Source organism: Bactrocera latifrons, unplaced genomic scaffold (genome assembly GCF_001853355.1).
Source record: "Bactrocera latifrons isolate USDA-ARS-PBARC rearing strain unplaced genomic scaffold, ASM185335v1 scaffold_31, whole genome shotgun sequence".
Classification (NCBI taxonomy): Eukaryota; Metazoa; Arthropoda; class Insecta; order Diptera; family Tephritidae; genus Bactrocera; species Bactrocera latifrons.
The window spans coordinates 1738929-1759459 of NW_017536741.1; the positions used below are offsets into that span (position 1 = coordinate 1738929).

The 20531-nt window shown below is 42.2% G+C and overlaps 1 protein-coding gene across 2 annotated transcripts; it reads left to right on the forward strand.

The window, feature by feature from the left end:
• The first annotated feature begins 1281 nt into the window (after positions 1–1281).
• Positions 1282–20464, forward strand: LOC108970817 (putative uncharacterized protein DDB_G0277255). 2 transcript variants are annotated; one of them, XM_018936453.1, is made up of 8 exons: positions 1282–2224; positions 3063–3242; positions 15487–17266; positions 17360–17946; positions 18919–19074; positions 19765–19935; positions 20021–20138; positions 20213–20464. In XM_018936453.1, the coding sequence occupies exons 1-8, from the start codon at positions 1387–1389 to the stop codon at positions 20241–20243; spliced, it is 3861 nt and encodes a 1286-aa protein (XP_018791998.1). In that variant the 5' UTR covers positions 1282–1386; the 3' UTR covers positions 20244–20464. The 2 variants fall into 2 exon arrangements, with proteins under 2 accessions (XP_018791998.1, XP_018791997.1); XM_018936452.1 differs by having other exon boundaries at positions 17360–19074.
• The last annotated feature ends 67 nt before the right edge of the window (positions 20465–20531 follow it).

Sequence of the window (20531 nt, forward strand, 5' to 3'; positions counted from 1 at the left end):
GAATGCCAGCAGCCGCAAATAGGTGTGAAAAAATCACCTCATACCTACATACTATGTATGTGTGGTGAGTATGTGTGTGTGTAGCAGTAACTGCGCCAACAGCATGGCATGGAATAAATTCATAATGATTTGTGTTGCCACAAGACTTTTTTGCACCATTTTGTTTACATTCATGAAAAGTAAAATAATAAAATGCTAAAGCGCACGAAAAAGTAGACAGAACCAGGAGGAGTGAGATATGTTGAGGTGGCAGCGGGTTGCAGCAGTGAGCTCGTATAATTTGTGGCATACTATATGTTGCATGCTTATGTCGGCGTCGCTGCAGTGCAACTATATAAAATAGGAGTTGCATTCCAAACAGCTGCCGGCAAGTAAACGCTTGCTACGCCAGCAGCAGCAGCATAGACAAATTGTTGCACGTGCTGGTGTTGTAGCGGCACGGCTTAGCGCTATGCGGTGCACTGGCGCTTGCGGCATGCAACAAGTAAAAAACAAAATGCGCATTGTAGTCTGAGAATGAAAATTAAAGCGCAAAATTCTTACCACAATTGTGTGGCATGCCGTGCTGTTGCACGAACCAATGCGGTTTGCGGCTGGCGGTCTCTGACCATTACCGCCGAATTGCGGTGCAAAGCAATCGACCTAATAATGCAAAAAGGTGGGCACTAAACTCAGCGCTCAGTGACGCTGGCAGCCGGCTTAGCGGCAAGGGATTGCAGTTTGAGGTCGTTCAATGACTCTGCGCACCGGTTGCGCGCCTGGTTGCATGTGCAACATTTTTTCTCATGAGAATTTCGTTTTCAATTTTTACTTTTTTGCTCCACAAAAAAATGGTGAGAGTGTTTATTTGCGTGCTGTGAAAATGCAGCCAAAGGAAGTACACTGTTCTCAGGCATGACGGCACAGTTTTGCGGTTGAGGAATTTCGCATTTTTGGGAATAAATTTGGATATGTACGAAGCGTGTTAAAAGCGGAGAGTTTTGCTAGAAAATTACAAATTCCTTCATGGAGGCATATTTGCAATTGATTGAAAGCTTGTATGGGAGCTAGCCTCGCTGGCTCAAGCCTGGCTACATTGACACTTTAGTTTATCGTAAAGTCTGTACAATCTAATGGACTGTCACTTATTATCAAAAAAAAAAAAAATAAATTAACTAACTAATTTAAAATAACTGGTAATATAACTGGTATTAAATTTAGTTGACATAACCTATATTGTTAAGCATCAGTTATTACCTACCAATAATTTTCATCCTCAATTCTTCCTCTTTTTTCAGTGGCCGTGAGATTATAACAAAAAAAAAAGAAACAAAAGGCTATCAAAACCGCTCATTCATATCACTGAAGAATTGCATTAATTACTTGCGCCGCCCGGCAGCCTAAATTATGCGCCTCTTCAAGACACGCAAGTCCATCGACACATTTGGCAGCGCAAACAGCAACACCACCAGCATCCATCCATCATATCAGCAGCACTATAACAACGGCACACAAACCGCCACACCCACACCGACCGCCACAACATGCGCCGTCAAATTCAGCAAAACCATCGCCGGCAGCACAGCCATTTCATCGTCGCTACCCGATCTGCATGATTCGCCCGTCATGATACTGAGCTGTACGAATCTGAGCGCTAGCCACACGCCCACACCGCGCATACCCACCAGCGTCGGCGTGCTGAGCGCCAGCAATAGTGGCGCCTCCACACAAACGCACTCACCTGCCGCAGTTGGTGGCACGGGTGGTGGCAGCTACACACACAACTACAGCAGCCACAATAGCAGCGGACGTCAGACACCGTCAGCGCTGTCGGTGGCTTCGCTGAATGATGCTGCGCTGCAGCGATTGCATCATCATCATCAACAGCAGCAGCAACATCATAGCACCACACACTTATTTCAAAATGGCAGTGGTGGCGTCGGTGGAGGTGGAGGCGGCAGCAAGTGCAAAAGCAACACTTTGTTGGTGAATTATGGTGGCAGCAGCAGTAATATTGCGACAGCGCAACATTATTACCAAAAACTCGGCCAGCAGACTTTGGGGCAACAGCGTAACAGCTCGTCATCGAGTAGCTGCATCTACGAGAAAAGCAGAAATGCGAGTTGCCACAATATTTCATTGATGCCAAATGGCGACAAGGGTGGTGGCGGCGCTGGTGGCAGTGGCGGTGTCACACCAATGAAGAGTTGCAGTGGTTCAACAATATCGCTGATGGCGTCAAACGGTAAGTGGTGTCATAAAAGACCGCATTTTGTATGTGGGTTAGCTTGAAGTGTTGCCACGCGAGTATAGATATATATTAGAGCGGGTCGATTTCTTTTTCCACAAAATCGTGTGAACGACAAATATGTTGTGGATCATTCTACACGACTTTGCCTAAGGGACTATGAGTCTAAAACCAGTTTCGAGTCAGCAATGTTTAAAAAATCTGAATAATCGGTTATATTGGAGATATGTGATATAGCTGTCTGACCGATTCCGATCAATACAATAGATAATGTGGCTACGAATTAAATTTCATTAGACTATCTCAAAAACTGACAAACAAATTTTATGATGCCTAAAAAACATTGCCTTAAACCCGGTTTATGGCTTTTTAAATGCAAAACAACGTATAATCCAAAAAATCGAAATGGATTGCTTCATTGCTTACGATTCACTACATCATTTGTATATGTAGCATAAAATGTCCAGCTTCCGCTGCCAGATATAACCAATACATAACCAATACATAACCACTATATAACCACTTTATAACCAAAACTCAAATTTTGTTTCAATATGAGTGGTCCTATTATACCGTTTTTCTTTCGGGTGTAAATTTATGAAAAGTGTTGTTACGTTATTTTGCATTTTAACTGAAGTCATGTATGTATATACATATCTCGATCTAATACTAACGGTTATGTTTTAAAATTTCTGAAAATAAAATACTTTGCTTATTAATTATGATAATGCGATATCAAAGTGAACTCAAATTACCCAAAAAAAATATTATTAATAGCTCTTATGTTTTATGCACACGCTTCTTTGAACCACAAGCTTCTTTCTTTTCCGTTCAGGTCATTTGCCCAACTATCAATTGGTCACCGCAGTGCCTGTTGTCATATTGGATGACGAAAAGAAAACCACTTCAAACGGCGGCACGACAACTGCAAATGCAGCGACGACCTCAACAACATCCGTTACAACAACAACAGCAACTCCAGCGTGCATAACTGCCAATAGCGCCACAAGAAATGGTGAGTACTTTTCAATAATTATACATATATTATATATTAACTTTGCCAAGATGTTTATAATATATAAAAAAAAGTCAGAGATCTTAAAAAATATAGTATATAAATGATCAGCAGGATGAGCTGAGCCGATTTCGCCATGTCCAGCTGTCAGTCTGTCGGTATATATGCGAACTATTCGCTCAGTTTTTGGAATATCAATTTGACATTTTGCACCCGTTCTTTACTCCTCAAGAAGCTACTCATTTGTCGGAATGGTCGATATTGGACTACTATAGTATATGGCTCCCATACAAACTGAACGATTGGATTCAAGTGTTTGTATGGAAAACTTTTTCATTTATTGAGATATCTTCAGAAAATTTTGTATGGGTTACTTTCCGAAGAAAATATATAATCTCCGAAATAATTGTTCAGATCAGATCACTACAGCGTATACCTTTCCTACAAACTGAACTATTGGATTGAAGTATTTGTGTGAAAACTTACTCTTTTGAGGATATGTCTGCAAGAGAAATCGACATGGATTATTATTTAAGGTAATGATACAATATCTGAAGAAATTGTGCGGATCGGACCACTATCCAGCTGCCATACAAACTAACCAATACTCTCACATAATAGTACAAAATAAAGCTGAGTTGCATAAGAGTGCATCGAATTTTAGCTATTTCTTTATAAAACTACTTCAACTAAAGTAAAAGACTTAAAATTCAATTTTATTATATTAAGTATTTACCAAAATAGCTTTAATTGCTTACCACATGGTGGCGCTCGACCGCAGCACTGTTTCTCACGCGCCATTTCAGCAACATTTATACGCGCCTTGAATGAGAATTGTTCTTGTTATATATTGTAATATTCAAATTTCGGCAGTATTCTGTATTTTATTTAAGGGCACAGTGTGGAACGGATGTTTGCAATCTCAAGTTTCGAAAACTGCATTTTTGCWTGTTTGTATGTAAGTATGTGCTTACCACGAAGAAACAGCGAATATTCTTTGATTTCTGCTCGCTACAAATTATCTGAAATTTCTCTACAATTTATGAAATACACACATGTATTCACTTATTTTTGTTGCTGCGATCACGTACGAGTGTGAAGATTATTATTTTGCATTTATTGCTCTGTTACCGTTTCCTTTCCAATACAAACACATTTAGTGGTAATAAGCACATACACACATGCATAAATATGTTTGCAGTTCAGATTGTGTGGTTAGTGATGTGCACTTTTTATCCGGTACTCGCATGGAAGTGATAATTTTCAGCGAAAAAAAAAAACATCTGAAATAGTCAATATTTTTGCTTTGTTGTTTTTTTTTTGTTTGAATAGCAAATTTCTTGTGATATTTCACCACAGATCTAGAAAACTGCACGATATGTCTAGAACAAGGCACCAGGGAAACAATGCAGCATCTCTTGCGTTTATTTTTAAGACTACGCTGTGGGCATCTGGGTTCCCCACGGTATGATACACGGGAGGAGGTATCGATAGTGAGACCACAGAGTCTGCTAAAATTCAGGCATCGTCAGGCGCAGGCGTCGTAAATAATTACTACTCCACGTGGACATAGTAACTGAACTTCATCTGGTATCGCAAAGGTCCAAAACTGGTCTATGCGTGGCTCATTGCCCTACCAGATTAACCTAACTTAATCAGACAGCGACTGAGGTGATGTGATCCTTTTCCACGTAGATGAATCCCAGAGGCTTGAGCCTGCTTCTAGGAACTGCTGGGTAAAATAGAATCGGCTGTTTTTTTTTTTAGTTTACTGTTCGATGTCGCAAAACCGGCGGTTTTCGCAAGATACAATGTCTAATTTGGCCTCCTGAGCCTACAGTGCCCCGTATAGAGCGTGACAAAGAGACTGAATTTCTTCTGCATTTACTCATATGTATAGAATTTCTCGTATAAATTGAAATTTCAGCTTAACTTTGTACATGCACTCTTTTCTATACAAAATCCTTTTGCTGCAGCAACTGCTCTCGTGTCTCACATCACTATCACTGCTTCACTGCTGCGCGCATTTCACCACCAGCTTTGCTCTGTTAACACACATTCATAGAAATGTGTTTATTTTTTATTCTGTTACTTTTATGCTTTTAAATTGGATTTCTTGTATGTTTAACTCGATCTTTCACTCTGTTGCGCCTTCTTTGCTCATGTGCTTTTATTAACTGCAAATTGCCTTAATTTTCTTGCCAATCAACTGTGGCGATCTGCAGACAAAGAAATCATTCTGTGTTTTTTACAATAATACAAAACAAACAAATCGAGGCAAGCGCAGTTGAGAGTTAAGTCAGTTATATTTGAGTAACTTTTTTTTTATCAAAAATATTATATAATATGTTCCTCATGAATAATAAAAATAATAAATAAATAACATAATAAAAAAAAAATCGTTCAGCAAATAAAAGTAAGCCATCAAGCGGTTGTCATCTGAATATAAAAATAGAATAAGTCAAACAATCTTGAGATTTATCCACATTTTTGTTGCCAGAAATTAACAATTTTATTGCGGAAGAGATTCTCTTCTTTATTTTGTATTTTGATAACTTATTAATTTTATTTTTCACGTCTTCAACTCAGTGTTGACACAGATCGCTACTCGCCAATCACTACAATTCATAATTCAAGTCTGGCAATATAAATATTGATTTAACAAGCTGGCAAAGGCCACTTAATTCATCGTTAGCACACAAACAAATCCCACTGTGGAAAAGAATTTGCATGTCAAATTTAGGCAATCAATTTGCAGTGGCAAAAAATTTAGCAAATACTTATCACAGCTGTGACTTTGATTTTATAATGAATCAAAATAAATAGTTGTAGTATGTAGTATATAGTAGTATGTTAAGCTATGAAATCAGAAAGCTTCAAATATTTATTAGCTCTTACAATATACAACATATGCGGCAAAAGAATTAACTTCAATACCACAAAATTATATCAATTTCTCTAATTGAATGAATGCCTTGGTAAGCGATATCCAAATTCTATCCCATGAGACACACCATATTTTCTTACCAAATTCATACCAGCTGGGTAGTTGAAGCATTTTCATTTTATTAATTTTTTTAATTGTAATGAAGAAATAGATTGTAATGGACTCATGATGAATTCCTCTTATCACATATTCGAAAAGCCAAAGAAGTCACAGGCCTTCAAATGTATCCAGCGATAACATGTGCATGGGTTACCGGGGCTTTTAAGTCATATGTGACTGTTATGAATGTAGAGACATAATGAACTAGCTTAAAATAAGTCGAAATAGACTATATCCTCTCAAGGTTGAATTAAATTAGTGATTTGCAGACGTGAATGGAGAAAAGGATAGAATACTATCTCAATCTATGCCGATGGGTCCAAACTTGACTGCGGAGTGATTGATAACTCTCCCTCCATCCATCTACCAAACTCAGCCAGTATCTTTCAAGCGGAAATATGTACATCACAGGCATAGAGAAGGCTTTGGAGTTCTACTGGATAACTATGAGAAGATACAGAGAGCTACTATATACACTTATAGCCAGGCAGCATTGCTAGCCTTATCGTCGCCAAAGATAGAGTCAAGCATGGTCAACAAATGTCGGAAGTCTTAGGCTCACTAGGCCCAGCGAGCTCCTGGAACTAAACGTGTCTCTAAATTCTTGCAATAAATACTCGGTCCATAATACCCGGCAACTCCACAAAACAGCTGTATCCATCATAACTAAGCGTAAATATATAAATCTTTAAGAAATTATTGACAAAGCCATGAGCATTTCAAACCTCAGCCGTCAATTACAATCAAAAATTAAAAGCATCAGCGGTAATTACATAATACAGTAGCCAAAGCAAAACGAACAAAAAAAAAAAAAAACAATTGAAAAGATATTTTGATTTTGAATGTTTGACAGCGCCCTGGAGCCAAATGTGAGCTTAACACTTTTGCTATGCGAGATGATGAAAAAATGGAATTTTTGATAATGGAAATAAAAAATGTGCAAAAATTAAAACCAAAAAACATAAGAAAAGAAGAAAAAACATCCAAATGAAATATGAGCGCGTTGAACTTGATGATGATAAAAAGGCACATAAAAGTTGTGTTGAGACACGCGAACTTGGCAGGTTTTGGGCCGAGACGCTACGTCTGAGTAATTTTATATAAATTAAGGCCGTCAACGCGTAGTAAAGTATCTCCCTGGGCAGAGGGTCGCACGACAACAAAAACGCGCAGATTTGGCTTTACTAGAAAATTGATTGTATTTCCTGGCGTTTGAATAATTCAGCGCCGATAAGTCGATATTGAGCGCACCAGCTTTTAAGCAAAATATAAGCTTTTGTTGTAGACATTAAAAAAATGTACACGCAGTGATACTAGTTACAAGCATAGCAACAGCAATAACAACAACAACTTAAGTACGATGTTTCTTTGTCTACCTGCGCGCATAAATGCAGACGACTACGAATGCTCGAAATTAAGTCAAATTAAATGGAAATTAAAATAACTCGCGTCAGCGCTGCACATACTAAGTAAGCGCATATACCACGGAGTGCCAACAGCGACGTCGAAAATTTGCATACAATGCACGCATGCAACATTTATCAGGCGGCGAACCAGTTTGCTTGCTGAGCTGTGCTCAAGTTCGTATTTCATTTTCATTTCTTAAAGTTCATTTTTGCATAGTTTTTAAAGCCGAATCCGAAATCACCCGCCACACTGGCTTTTTGCCACTTTGCTTGGCGGCGGCGCGTCAGTTGTACGCGTTCGTTTTAACCACGCAGACATAACCAAGTGAAAAGTACATGAAAGTATTGAACATGTTTCAGCTAAAAAACATTCAAATTGCAAGCGAAAACTTTATAAAAACAAACGAAAGCCTCAAGAACTCAACGGAGATTGTGAAATTGAAATGCGTTTGAAGCTTAAGCACATAGCGCCCTGCCTGCGCCTCAAGGTCAAAAGTGCCAAGCGACCTTGGCCGAAGCAAGCGCAACAAAAGTGCGCAAAACACGACAGTTCGAAGCTGAAAACAATAATGGACATGGATATGATAACGGATCACACGATTGAGGAACAAAATATTGAATTTGGAGCTAATCAAGTGTTCTCTTTAAGTGATAAACATGCAAAATCTTATTTAAAAAAGAAGAACAAATGTTTGATGAGTAAAGGTGGGCTTACAAATAATTTTAAAAAATTGTAGTAAAAAAAAAATTTTAATTTAAAAGAAATTTTATCCAAAAATAAATTTTTATTATAAAAATGTTAATTAAAAACAATTTAATTAGAAAAAATTAATCAAAAAATTTAATCAAAAAAAAAAAATTTACCAAAAAAAATTTAGTAAAGTATATGCGCTTTATAAATTTGAACACAGTTGTGATATCAAAATGAATAGCTCTGTGTGGCAATACAAAATGTGGTGACCTTGAGGCAAAATACGTGTCGTAGTTAAAGGCTGGCCTTTTGATTATGTTCGCAGACTTCACTTTATAAGCAAGCTTTGACCCATACGTAAAGCAGCTCACTGTCCCTCTCCCCCAACGGCTTCTTCCCACCCACAACTCTCTCGTCGGTATATGGGCTTCGAAGGAGTAGCCAGAGTTCGGTTTGGCGACTCCATGATCCAAGTTATGACGATTTATGAAGTCAAGGCGTGTGGGGATATCCGCGTGTTCAGATGTGTGCTCTTTTAAGAACCCAGATTCTCTGAGTCTGATAGCAATTTTCGCAGCTATAAAATACCGACGATGTTTAGGGGCACAATGTGTAAGATGGTATTGAAGTGCCCTGGTTGGAGCGGACCTCTCGATTTTCTTTGCAAGTGTGGTCTTTGCTAGAGCGCTCCAAGACATAAAGACTCCAAAGAACATAATGGGCTTGACTATGTTGTCGTAGAGCCAGAGGACCTCTTTCGGTGAGAGGCCCCACCATTTGTCAATGGCTTCTCTGCAGCAATATAAGTCAATAGGCCAATTTTTCGTTGAAAGTAACAAAATCACTTGAAAAAGAGATAACTACTTTGACGTTTGATGAGCAAATCACAGATGTTCGTTCTGGTCGAACATTTTCAAGATTCGAAATTAATCTTAGATGATCCGTGAGCTTTTGAACGGTCGCTTTAGACAAATTTAATCTTTGTGCAATATCTCGAGTTGTTATTCGACGATTTGCATCGACCAAAGCACTTTAAACTCGGCACCATGCCACGAAATTACTTCGGGAATGCTTTCTGCCGCTACAACAACTAACGGCTTTATTTTGTCCTCATCTGCTTCACAAACCTTTCCAGGACCTCATGTATTCTCAAGAAGGAAATTTCCGTAACGAAATTTTTCAAACCAATTTTAACATTGTTCGGTCAACACATTGTATTAATATTTGCCTTGCTTGAACTGCATTTTTACGCTTTTGATTTTATAACCGTAAAATACGCCAAAAATGCTGCTTTCGATCTTCTATTTTCGATAGTGCACCAAACAAGAACTATTCCAAAAAATGTAAAAAAAAGAGAAACAAGACTTACTATAATCAGCTCTTCAAATATATAAGTCTAGAGCGTTTGAATGTGAAGTTGACTGCAAAAGGGCGATAAGATCAGCTGTTGTCATCAAACGAAATTACTTAGTGAACTAACCAATATATTGGGTAGTCGAAAATGTCTTTTCGTATTCCAAATCAAACTTGCCGATTTTGGCGAAAACTTATCAAGTAGTAAATAAGGAATTGGTATCGAGAATTGACGCAACAGACACTGCGCTCAATGCCGCACACTAATTTTCCACTTTTATCAGAGATATATACAGATATATAGATAGATTGTACACATCTGCCGCGGTGATAGTACATTTCATCAATACATACAACTCTAAGTATGTTTACACACATTCCCAATCGCACCAGGCATAACCGACGCCCACCAAAACGTATTAAATTCGGACTGTGGCAAATGAAATTGGAAAATTACGATCGAATGTGTCGCGTGTCAAGCCCACTTTTTGTCAATACACAAATTATGATTTTCACCTCCACTGCTCTGCGTCGCGCACAAGCCCACCCACACGCCTACTATCCTGCCGGGAAGAATGCAGATGTGTTTCTGTATGTGTAACCAGAACATCTTAGCATCTGACTGTGGCGGCCAGTCACGGCTGGAAAGTGAAGAATTCTTGCACGACTCTTTTAAACGGGCAACACTTCAATTTTCGCCACAACAATAATACTTTTGAAATTTTTATTCGCTGCAATGCCTTTGTAAATAAGTAACGCGATAGCTCGTGTGCGCCGCTCCCGAACGCTAAGCGAGGGCTTTTAGCATTTTATTGCCACGAAATATTTAAACTATTGTGCTGCTTGTGGAGACCATTTGGACCGTTGGAAAGCTTGACCCTCAAACGGAAAGTATTTCATTCGTAACATTCCTCTCATTTAATTATTATTTATTTAAATTGCCATGTGTGTGCCTAATATGTGACTTTAACTCGTAAATACTTAAGGAGTGCAAATAAATATGATTTTTAACGAGCGCAAGTTCAGAGTGTACGAATGGTGTATTCAATTCCTGCTTTTAAATATAGTTTTGTGTGCATGCCAAATATTATAACTCTTATGAGCTCTGTCCTATTATATCTACTGATTGACCCTCAGCCACTTCTTTCTTTATATAAAACGAACGACACATTATCCAATCCGAAAAGAAGTTCCAGGAAATAAACAAGAAATTGGCCCGGATTGGTTAGGTTAGGTTGTAGAGTTGATCCAAAATCGTAGGATCTCACTTGGACATATATTTTTCCTTTGTGGCAACCATAAACTCCTAAAAGTCGATCACCAGATCCTCACACATCGACGTTTTAAGCTTACAACAAATTGATAAAGGTGGTGGAGCAAAGGGCACCCTTTGCGAGCTCATCGGCTTTGCAGTTTTCGTCGATACCGTTGTGACCGTAAAGTCTAATATGAAGGGAGCTTAAAGCTATTTTTAACGAAGTCATGCACAGCTTGACTAGTTTTGAGTGCAAATCAACAAGCTGAAAGCCAGTATAGCTGCTTGACTGTCGGAGGGAATGCACACCTCTTTGAAGGAAGCTGCACTTCGAAGCAGTGCATCTACTATGACCTAGAGGTCTCCTTTGCTCGAAGACGCTGCAGTGGTCTGGTAATCTGAAGCTGGTGTTGAGGTTAGCTATCGAAAAAGACTCCATCTCTTACCCTCCGTTTTGACTTCGATCCATCCGTGAAAAGGCTCACCGTACTTCGCCTCCAAAGGCTTCACACCGCAAACAAAGCAAGTGTGCAAGCAGATAAGGAACCGTCAGCAGAAGGTTGCATGATGTAGTAATCTAAATTGTAAGAAATTTAAACGATGTACTCTCCACCAGACCACGACCCCATAAAACATGAGTTGTTGTTGTTGCATCAGAGTTCTGGTGCGTTTCGGTTACGTAGATCCGACTGATGTGGGAGCATAAAACATGGGTCGATCGCTTTGGTCTTTAGTTCTTTTTTTCGAAGCTTTTCTGTCAGCTTATTTATGGAGGGTAGTGAATATTGGTTAATAGAGATCGGTTGGAATATCTTGTGCACAAAATTTATAACTCAATTTCTCTCTCGCTCCTCATCAAAACATTTTCTGTCAGTCCAAAGGCATCAGAAAAATATGCCTCTGATTTCTCCGCACCACTTTGCAACACAATAATTTAAATCACTAGCAACAATTGCTCACACTTCAACGCCAACAACGGTAGTAAATTCTTCGGTTTTGTTTGTAAGCAACAACAAAACAGCAAAGCTGCTAACAAAACTTTCAATATAATTTGTGCAATTACACTTCCACTTCAACGATTGGTTTAGTCCGATTGAGTGGTTGGAATGCAACACCCAGCGGACGCCAATGGCAATACGGCAAGCAAATAATAGGAACAACGCAACAACAGCAACAACACGTAGAACACTGACAAACGACAGCTATAACTAGTATGGGGCAACATCACACCGCCATTGCCATCAACAGCAATCAGTATTAAATTAGAAGCCAACAGACAATTGCAACGATGACACCAATGCGCCACACGAACGCCACACAGCCCAAGTCGCTAACATACAGCAATAGTAACAACAGCAAGAATGCAAAGAACAAGAACAACAACATCAATACATAATAATAATAATAACAAGCAACTAATGCTAAATGTGCGCCAATAGCAAAAGTAATCATAGCGGACACGTGCTGCGCATGCGGTCAAAGGCGGTGCGGTGTGGCAAAGCAAGCGACGGACAGGCCGATGAATGAGCGGCACTTTTGGAGCTTGTAAGAAGCCGCCCAAGTAACCGCAAGGGATGCGGTGCGCCAAGGCGCCAACTGCCAACTGCGCATGCAGACCGCCGCTATGCTTGTATGCGGCACATCGAAGTTTTATATGTAAATGAAATTGGCAGCAACAAATGGCATTGATTTGATGAAGAGCACAAAAGCGAGATAAAAAATTGGCATAAAATGGTCTTCCGACTAACAGGAATGCGCGCAAACGCAGCGTTTGTGTTGGCGGCTTAACGGAAAAATGAGCGCGGCAGGACGAAGTGCACGCCAACAAGCAACGCGCCGACAGGCAGTCAAGCCAATGTGTTGCGCTAAGCGCAGCATTGTTGCGGCTTCCACTAAGCCAATGTTTTTGAAGTCTGCAGGCGGCTAAGCGTCCGACGAGCGTGCTTGCGTGTGTGTGTGTCCGTATAAAAGTGTGAGTTGAAGTGTGCTCTGCGTCGCGCCTATCAATAGCGAATGTAGAGCAGCGCTAACAAAACAACAATTTGTTGTGTGGCATGGCAAGCAGCGTCGGCTTGCCGCCATTATACATGTGTCTAAGTATGTATTTGCCATTCTGAATACTGGATTTTTGCCGCTCGCAGCTGTGTCTCAGAGCCATACAGGCGCATGCAACATAATCGACAATTTCGCTTGCGAACACCGCACGGCTTTTGATAGCCTTGCTTTTTTTCAGGCGATAAAAGTGTATTTTATTATTTATGATTTGTTGCTGTGTCACGTGGCTTTAAATTCCAAAGGCGTACAGTGGTGTCGTACACTCAAAGCTTTGCTGCCAGCAAGTAATTTGTTTGTATACTTTTATAGAGTTCCAAAAAAAAAAAAATTTAAGTGCTGCATTAACCCTGGTGTTCGTATAGCACAACAATGGTTCGCTCGCTTCCGTTCTGGAAATTGCGATGTGTGCATCTTCCACATCTCTGTTCTGGTCGACCTATCTTTGAAAAAGTCGATGAAGTTATGGAGAATATTAACCAGCACCGTCACATAAGCAACCATGTCATCGCTCAGGCATTTAACATTCATCATCAAAAGATTTTGAACCAATTAAAAGGGGCTGGCACAAAAAGACGCTCGCTGTTTGGGTACCACTTGAATTGTCTGTGAAAATTTGTATGGACCGAATTAACATCTGCGATTCTTTGCTGAAACGAAATGAAATTGAACCATTTCTGAAGCGAATGGTAACGGGAGACGAAAAGTGGATCAAATAGGACAATAATGTGCGAAAAATCTCACGACCCAAATACAATGAAGCTCAACAAATGGTCGCAAAGCCAGGATTGATGCCTCGGAAGCTTATGCTGAGTGTTTGTTGGGATTGGAAAGGAATTAACCGCTATAAGCTGCTCCAGCCTGTCGAACGTTTGATTATACATTTTACTATCAACAGCTGATGAGATTGAAGCAAGCAATCAAAAAAAAGGGCCAGAACTGATCAACAGAATGGGTTTCGTCTTCCATCAGGACAGGGCTAGACCACACTTATCTTTGATCACTCGTCAAAGACTGGCAGAGCTTGGCTGGGAAGTTTTGATGCATCCACCATATAGCGCTGACCTTGCATCATCGGACTACCATTTGTTTCGGTCAATGCGGAACTCACTTAATGGAGTAAAGTTGGCTTCAAAATAAGCCTGTGAAAATTACTTGTCGCAGTTTTTCGCAGAGAAACCATAAAGGTTTTAAACTGATGGAATAATGTTTCTGGCGTAAAAATGGCAAAAAGTGGTAGACCAAAATGATGCAAATCAAAAAACCAAAAAAAAAAAAAAAAAAAAAAAAACGACGGCACAGCAACAAGCTGCGACAGCTGCGATTTAGTTTTCGTTAAGCTGCATCGTCCCCAGCCGTACAACAACAAATTGTTTTGGCATTAAACATTTCTAAGTGGGTGCGCGCAGGCGGTCGAGCCATCATGCAGCCAGTTAAGCAGTTCCTCTCGGACTTATGCCGCTTGTTTGTCTATAAGAGTCTCTTCTCGTTGTTTTTTCTCTGTTTTTAATGCCGCGCATTGTTTCATTTACAAGCGTCAATTATTTTGTACGCCGCTGCCTGCTAGCCAATGACGGCTGCAACATAATTAATAGTCCCACCACGACCCACGCGACCAACGGCATGTATCCGCACAAGGAAAGCGCACCAATACCTGAGCAGTTTTGTGATTGTTTACTGGCGGCGCAAAGAGATTTGAATATTCAAATTGTATACATTTTATAGACGCTTACTTGTTGCTTCCCTGCGCTGCCTGCGCTGCCTGCGCCGTCTTCGCTTCGGGGGCGGTGTATGGTGTACTTTCAGAAGCCGTTCAACATTTAACCAGCGGCTAATCGCTGTTGTAGTCGTTCGAAATTAGATTGGATGCCAAAGATAAAATTAGAATGGAGAGGTGTGGAGGAGCTTGTGGGGCAGCCGCGCTGAACTAGCGTCGGAGTTAAGTAGTAGGCGGTCTAATGTCTCCTGGCTTGCTTGAATTCTGTGTGATTAGCGGGCTGTTGAATTAGGTCAGCTATATGGGTCGGTTCGCAAGACGCTCTACTTTGATGAATGGTAGGAGAGGAAGGCGGGAATCAAAGGAACGTAAAATCGAATCGAATAATTTAGAAGCTGAGATCGGTTTTTCGTCTTTGGCTGGACAAAACTTGAATAAAAAAAGATGATTTAGAGGTTTGGTCCTCCTTCACTCTCTGTGCATACTAATTTTGTGCAAGAAATGAAGTATTCCGGTAGCTTAAATTCGCCTCTCATTCGCATTCTGGATTTACTTCCGCAGTTTGGAGACTGTGTGTCGCAGCATTTGTAGGAAATGTTGCTGACGTGACATTTTCTGAGCTTTTTTACCGCGATAATAAGGACTTTATTTATTTTGATCTCATTTGTTTATAGTCTGTCGTTTGCTCCTTGAATTCTCATATTTTTAACTCTTCTCCTTCCAGTCTTCACGTGGGGCAAGCGCATGGGCCGCAAGCTGGATATATTGAAGCGTAGCGACACCACCAACACACATAAATCACACACAGACCTGCGTTCCTTGTTTCACACAACCACACATAACAACAACAATAACAATGATAATGCCAAGGACAACTATCAGACGCACACGCTGAAGAAATGCAAATCTGGACCCATCGAGACCATCAAACAGCAACAAAAGAAAGAACAAAGAGAACAACAAAACAAGACGCAGGAACAACAACAATTGCAAAATGGCGAGGCGCATAATAAAAGCCAACAAAAGCAAGACAAAGCGAAGGAGCACAGCGGCCACACCAGCAGTGCACAGACGAGCACGCCGACGCAGTCGAACGCGCAGCAGCGTTCACAGAAGGCGATCAAGAACTTCTTCCATCGCATCGGCTCTACCGGCATGCTCAATCACAAGTCACACAACCTGATTAAAGCCGCCGAACCGAGCGGCTCGACCGGCAGCAATCTATACCGCAGCAGTTCCACTAGTCAGCTGACCAGCTCATCGTACATCAAATGTGACGATCCCACGGAGGGTCTGAACTTGGCCAACAATCGCCAGAGCAAGTTGCCGAAGGGCATCGCAAACGCAGCAACAAATCTGAAATCGAGCAGCTGCGATGACATCGCCAAAGTAGGCACGAGCAACTCACCGAATGGCGATGACGCAACGCTGAGCGCACAAACGCAGACCAGTGCTACAGGTCAGGGTGGCGCGGCCGGTCAGGAATCCACAAACCGACGTGGCGCTTTTCCCTACGCATTTCTACGTTCGCGACTCTCCGTTTTGCCGGAAGAAAATGGCGGTTCGGTGATGAAGCAACCATCACTCAGCAGTCTGCATACAATGGACACTGGCGGCTTACAAGCGCTGCACCAGGCGGCGGTGCAGTATATGCAAGCGGGCCAGCAACGCTCACCAACGCCGCAGCATCGGAACTCCACGTCAATGCTACCCAGTGATGTAACGACGTTGGCCGATGGCACTTTGGACGCCATATCGCTGGCAAGCACTTCTCCAAATCACCAGCAAAAGGTGATTTATCGGAATGGCGCCCTGATCAAGCGCTACTCGTCGGACGACAGTGCGATCAGCAATTGCTCGCCACAGCAGACCACGGCTGCCGTCGGTGCCAGCGCTTGCAATGGTGTGTATGTGAACGGCGAGGTGCTGGTGTCGCGCAACAACAGCCTCTCCTCCAAGGACTGGGAACCACTTTACCAAAGATTAAGTAGTTGTCTAAGTTCGAACGAGTCGGGTTACGACAGTGACGGAGGTGGCGGCGGCGGCGTCGGTGTTGTTGGGGGTGGCGTTGCCAACAACAGCAGTGTTGGAAGCAGCGAAAGTGCATGTGGCAGTGTTATTTACCTCGGCAATAACACGAACACACAACTGCTGGGCAATAATCTTGGTATCTCCAGTGGAGATACGGAATCTATTGCGTCGGGTACGTTGAAGCGGAACTCGCTGATTTCACTAACCTCCTCCGAAAGTGGCGTCGGTTGTGGCGGTCTGCGCAGCAGTAGCATATGCAGCACGACAAGTGGTTCCGTGTCGCTGGGCGGCTACAACTATGACTATGAGACGGAGACCATACGTCGGCGTTTCCGCCAAATCAAGTTGGAGCGTAAGTGCCAGGAAGACTGCATTGGATTGGTTTTGTCGCCGAAGACTGTGATGACCTCGGCAAATGAGCAGCAATACCGTTACCTGATAGTCGAGATCGATCCGTATGGCATGGCGCAAAAGTAAGTAAACTTGAAAGAATTTTAATTTTTTGTTGTAGTAGACAAATGATATCACAAGTTCAGTAATCGTTACCCTTTCTCTCTCATCCACAGAGATGGCCGCCTGCGCATTGGAGACGAAATTGTCAATGTGAACGGTAAGCATTTGCGTGGCATGCAGTCCTTCGGCGACGTGCAGCGTCTGCTGTCGACATTCGTCAACAATTGCATCGACTTGGTGATTGCGCACGACGAGATCGCCACCGTCACCGATTTTTATACAAAAATAAAAATTGACGGCAGCGCTGGACAGACATACAACTCAATGCTATCGTTGCATGGTGGCAACGAACCAGCGCCTGCCTCAGCGCCGCCCACAGCCAATCCGCAAAGCGAGTATTTGGCACGCGCCCGTAAGCGGCTCAGCTATACGCAGCGCACGCAGAGCACGGACAGCATAAACTATGATCTGCAAAGTCTACAGATGGCGTTGGAGAGTGAGGATGAGCGTCAGAAGCGGCGACCATCATCCGCGGTACTGGACGCCACCGCTAGTGAGCTGGATGTGGACGATGACGCGCGTTCACTGGCCAGCGTAACGACAATGCATTCGCTGAGCTCGATGCCCACGCCAATGCCACTAATGCAACATAGGCGCTGCTCCACACCGCGTCACTCCATGGATACAACGGCAAATGGTGGTGAGTTTGCGGCCGAACACATAAGGCGACGCGCGCGTTCCTCGTCGGGGCAACGCAATCTCGAGCTGACGCCGCTGTACAATGCCAGCGCCGAGTACACGCCGGTGTATGCGAATCGCGCGTCCAGCATATCGCTATCGACGCACACGATCAGTGACGATGAAAAGTGGCAGCTGTTGGCGCGCAAGCGCTGCTCTGAGGGCGCGGCATTGCTGCGCGTTCAGCAGCAACAGCAACTTCACCAACAGCAGTCACAGGACGAGCTACTGACAGGTTGTGGACGCGCCGCGGGCAATCGTAGTGCGTCGCTGACCTATGGTGCGTCGGCGCCACTGGCCGCCGCTGCATTTTTGGATACTGTCGATGGTGCGGGCGGCCAGTCGCAACAACAGGCGGCGGCGTTTCCGTCGCGCACGCACTACACGCGCAACTCCATCAACCTGTCCAATTCGCATTATCGTTCGCTGCGGTTTGCGCATTCGCGTCTCAGCTCGTCGCGCTTGAGTCTATTCATACAGCCGCCTACCGGTGGCGCCACCGAGGGCGGCAGACTAACAGCAACAACAGCTACCGCTAATAACAATAACAGTAATTACCAAAACTCCAAAGCCACTAATAGTACAAATAATACTAAAACACAAACAACAACAAGCACCGCTACACCAACAACAACACAAAGGGCGACGTCAGTGGCCAGCAGAGCGCCTGCAAGTGGCGCTGATAGCAACACCACCGACGATGATGTGCGTCAACAGCGCAGACAACAACAGCAGCAACAACAACAACAACAAACGTCGCCTGATCTCACTAATAACACTAATACAAATGTTAATCCTATTCACCTCATTTCTTACCAACAACAACACCAAAACTTAACCGTACAACAACCACACCACCAGCAGCGACATCACGCAACGCCTTCACATTTATATCAACAACATTTAACCATACCATCAACTTCTATGCCCACAGCCTTAACCAGTGCGAGTTCGAATTCGAATACAACAACAAGTGCAAAAGCTGCGGCCACACATTCATTGCAATATCATCGCCCTTCATTGCCCGCGGCGAAACTAACAATCCGCGACGAAGAAATGGCCGAAGTCATTCGCGCTTCGATGAGCGACGGTGAGTTGGCAGTCGGAGGGGGGAGTGTTTAATTTAATTATTTTTTTGATGCCACGAAAGTTTCTGAAAATATTGAGATTTGTACTTATCAGGGTCCAGCAATGCTGAGTTAGACCTCTTATAAACAGCAAGAGCCGCGTGAGAATATTTATTTACTGATTTAAATACCTTAAACAATAGTCAGTAATACATTTTTTTAAACATATTTTAATTAAAAATGCATTTAATCGCTGGCCATTTTTGCTTCTAACCTTTTGTCTGAATTCTCTTCGAACTCGTAATATTTTCGCTACTAATAAATACCTAATTGGTTGCTAAGCACTAACAAACGCAATAAAAAATGGTCGAAAAGCATAAAATTGCCTGAAGGAAATATAAAAATCCCACTCTCTGCATCACCCTGTGCCTGTGATAGGCTGGCGTCTCATAACGCCTGAAAGCAGGCAACACTTTTCATTTGTTTGGCGCCAGCATTTGCTTGCTGCTGACTCTGTTCGCCTGGTAGAGTGGCGTGTGCCAAAATTTGAGCTGAAAATCTAGCGAGGCCGCAAGCAACGCCGAATCATAGCCGATGACGGTGCAGGGAGTGCGAGTTTCTTACTTTTTCGTAAATCTTAATTTATTAAAGCCTACAAGACGGCTTCTTCTAACATTCAAAAGCATTAAATTTGTTTGTTATTATTTTCGCAGGCGCCAGCCGCTCAACCCCGAAGACCATCACTTTCTTCAAGGGGCACGGCATGAAATCGCTGGGTTTCAGCATTGTGGGCGGACGTGACTCGCCAAAAGGCAATATGGGTATTTTCGTAAAGACTGTATTCCCTTCGGGGCAAGCGGCGGACGATGGCACACTGCAGGCGGGTAAGTCAAGCTGAGCGCTTCAAATATTTCTTTTTGTATATGAATTATATTTTGAGTTTAAAATATCCTCATTTTGCGCTCTCAGGCGATGAAATAGTCGAAATCAATGGCACCTCGGTGCAGGGCATGAGCCACGCTGAAACCATACGCCTGTTCAAGGATGTGCGCGAGGGTGCAATAGTGCTAAAGGTGTTGAGAAGGAAGTAAGTCCACCGCTTACCGATTTTGAGACAACCTAACGGTACATCATTTAATCTCATACTTTTTTCCATCGTAGGTTACAAAAGGCGAAATCAATGGGCGCTTAAGGTGGACCAGAAACCACAACATGGAAAGTAGTAATCAGGAGGCACGGCCACTTGTTAAATATTAATATAATTTAATTTAATTAAATGTAAAAATAAATATTTAAAGTATGCAGATGCGTAAGTTAGCGGTAAAAATGTTCGTAATGTCATAAAATAGTCTAATTTATATAGTGATAAGCTCGAGCTTGATTTTAAACAATAAAATAAAGTATTAAATTGTATTTGTCTGTTTTTTTTCAAAAATATAATTTTATAAATAAAAAATGTGTTAGATTGTTTGAAAAGAAA

Bases quoted from the DNA above. Each gene is read 5' to 3' on its own strand.
- LOC108970817 (XM_018936452.1), top strand. From the start codon at position 1,387: ATGCGCCTCTTCAAGACACGCAAGTCCATCGACACATTTGGCAGCGCA. The intron at 17,267-17,359 runs GTAAGTAAACTT...TCTCATCCACAG, and splicing joins CCGTATGGCATGGCGCAAAA to AGATGGCCGCCTGCGCATTG. The intron at 20,139-20,212 runs GTAAGTCCACCG...TTTCCATCGTAG, and splicing joins CTAAAGGTGTTGAGAAGGAA to GTTACAAAAGGCGAAATCAA.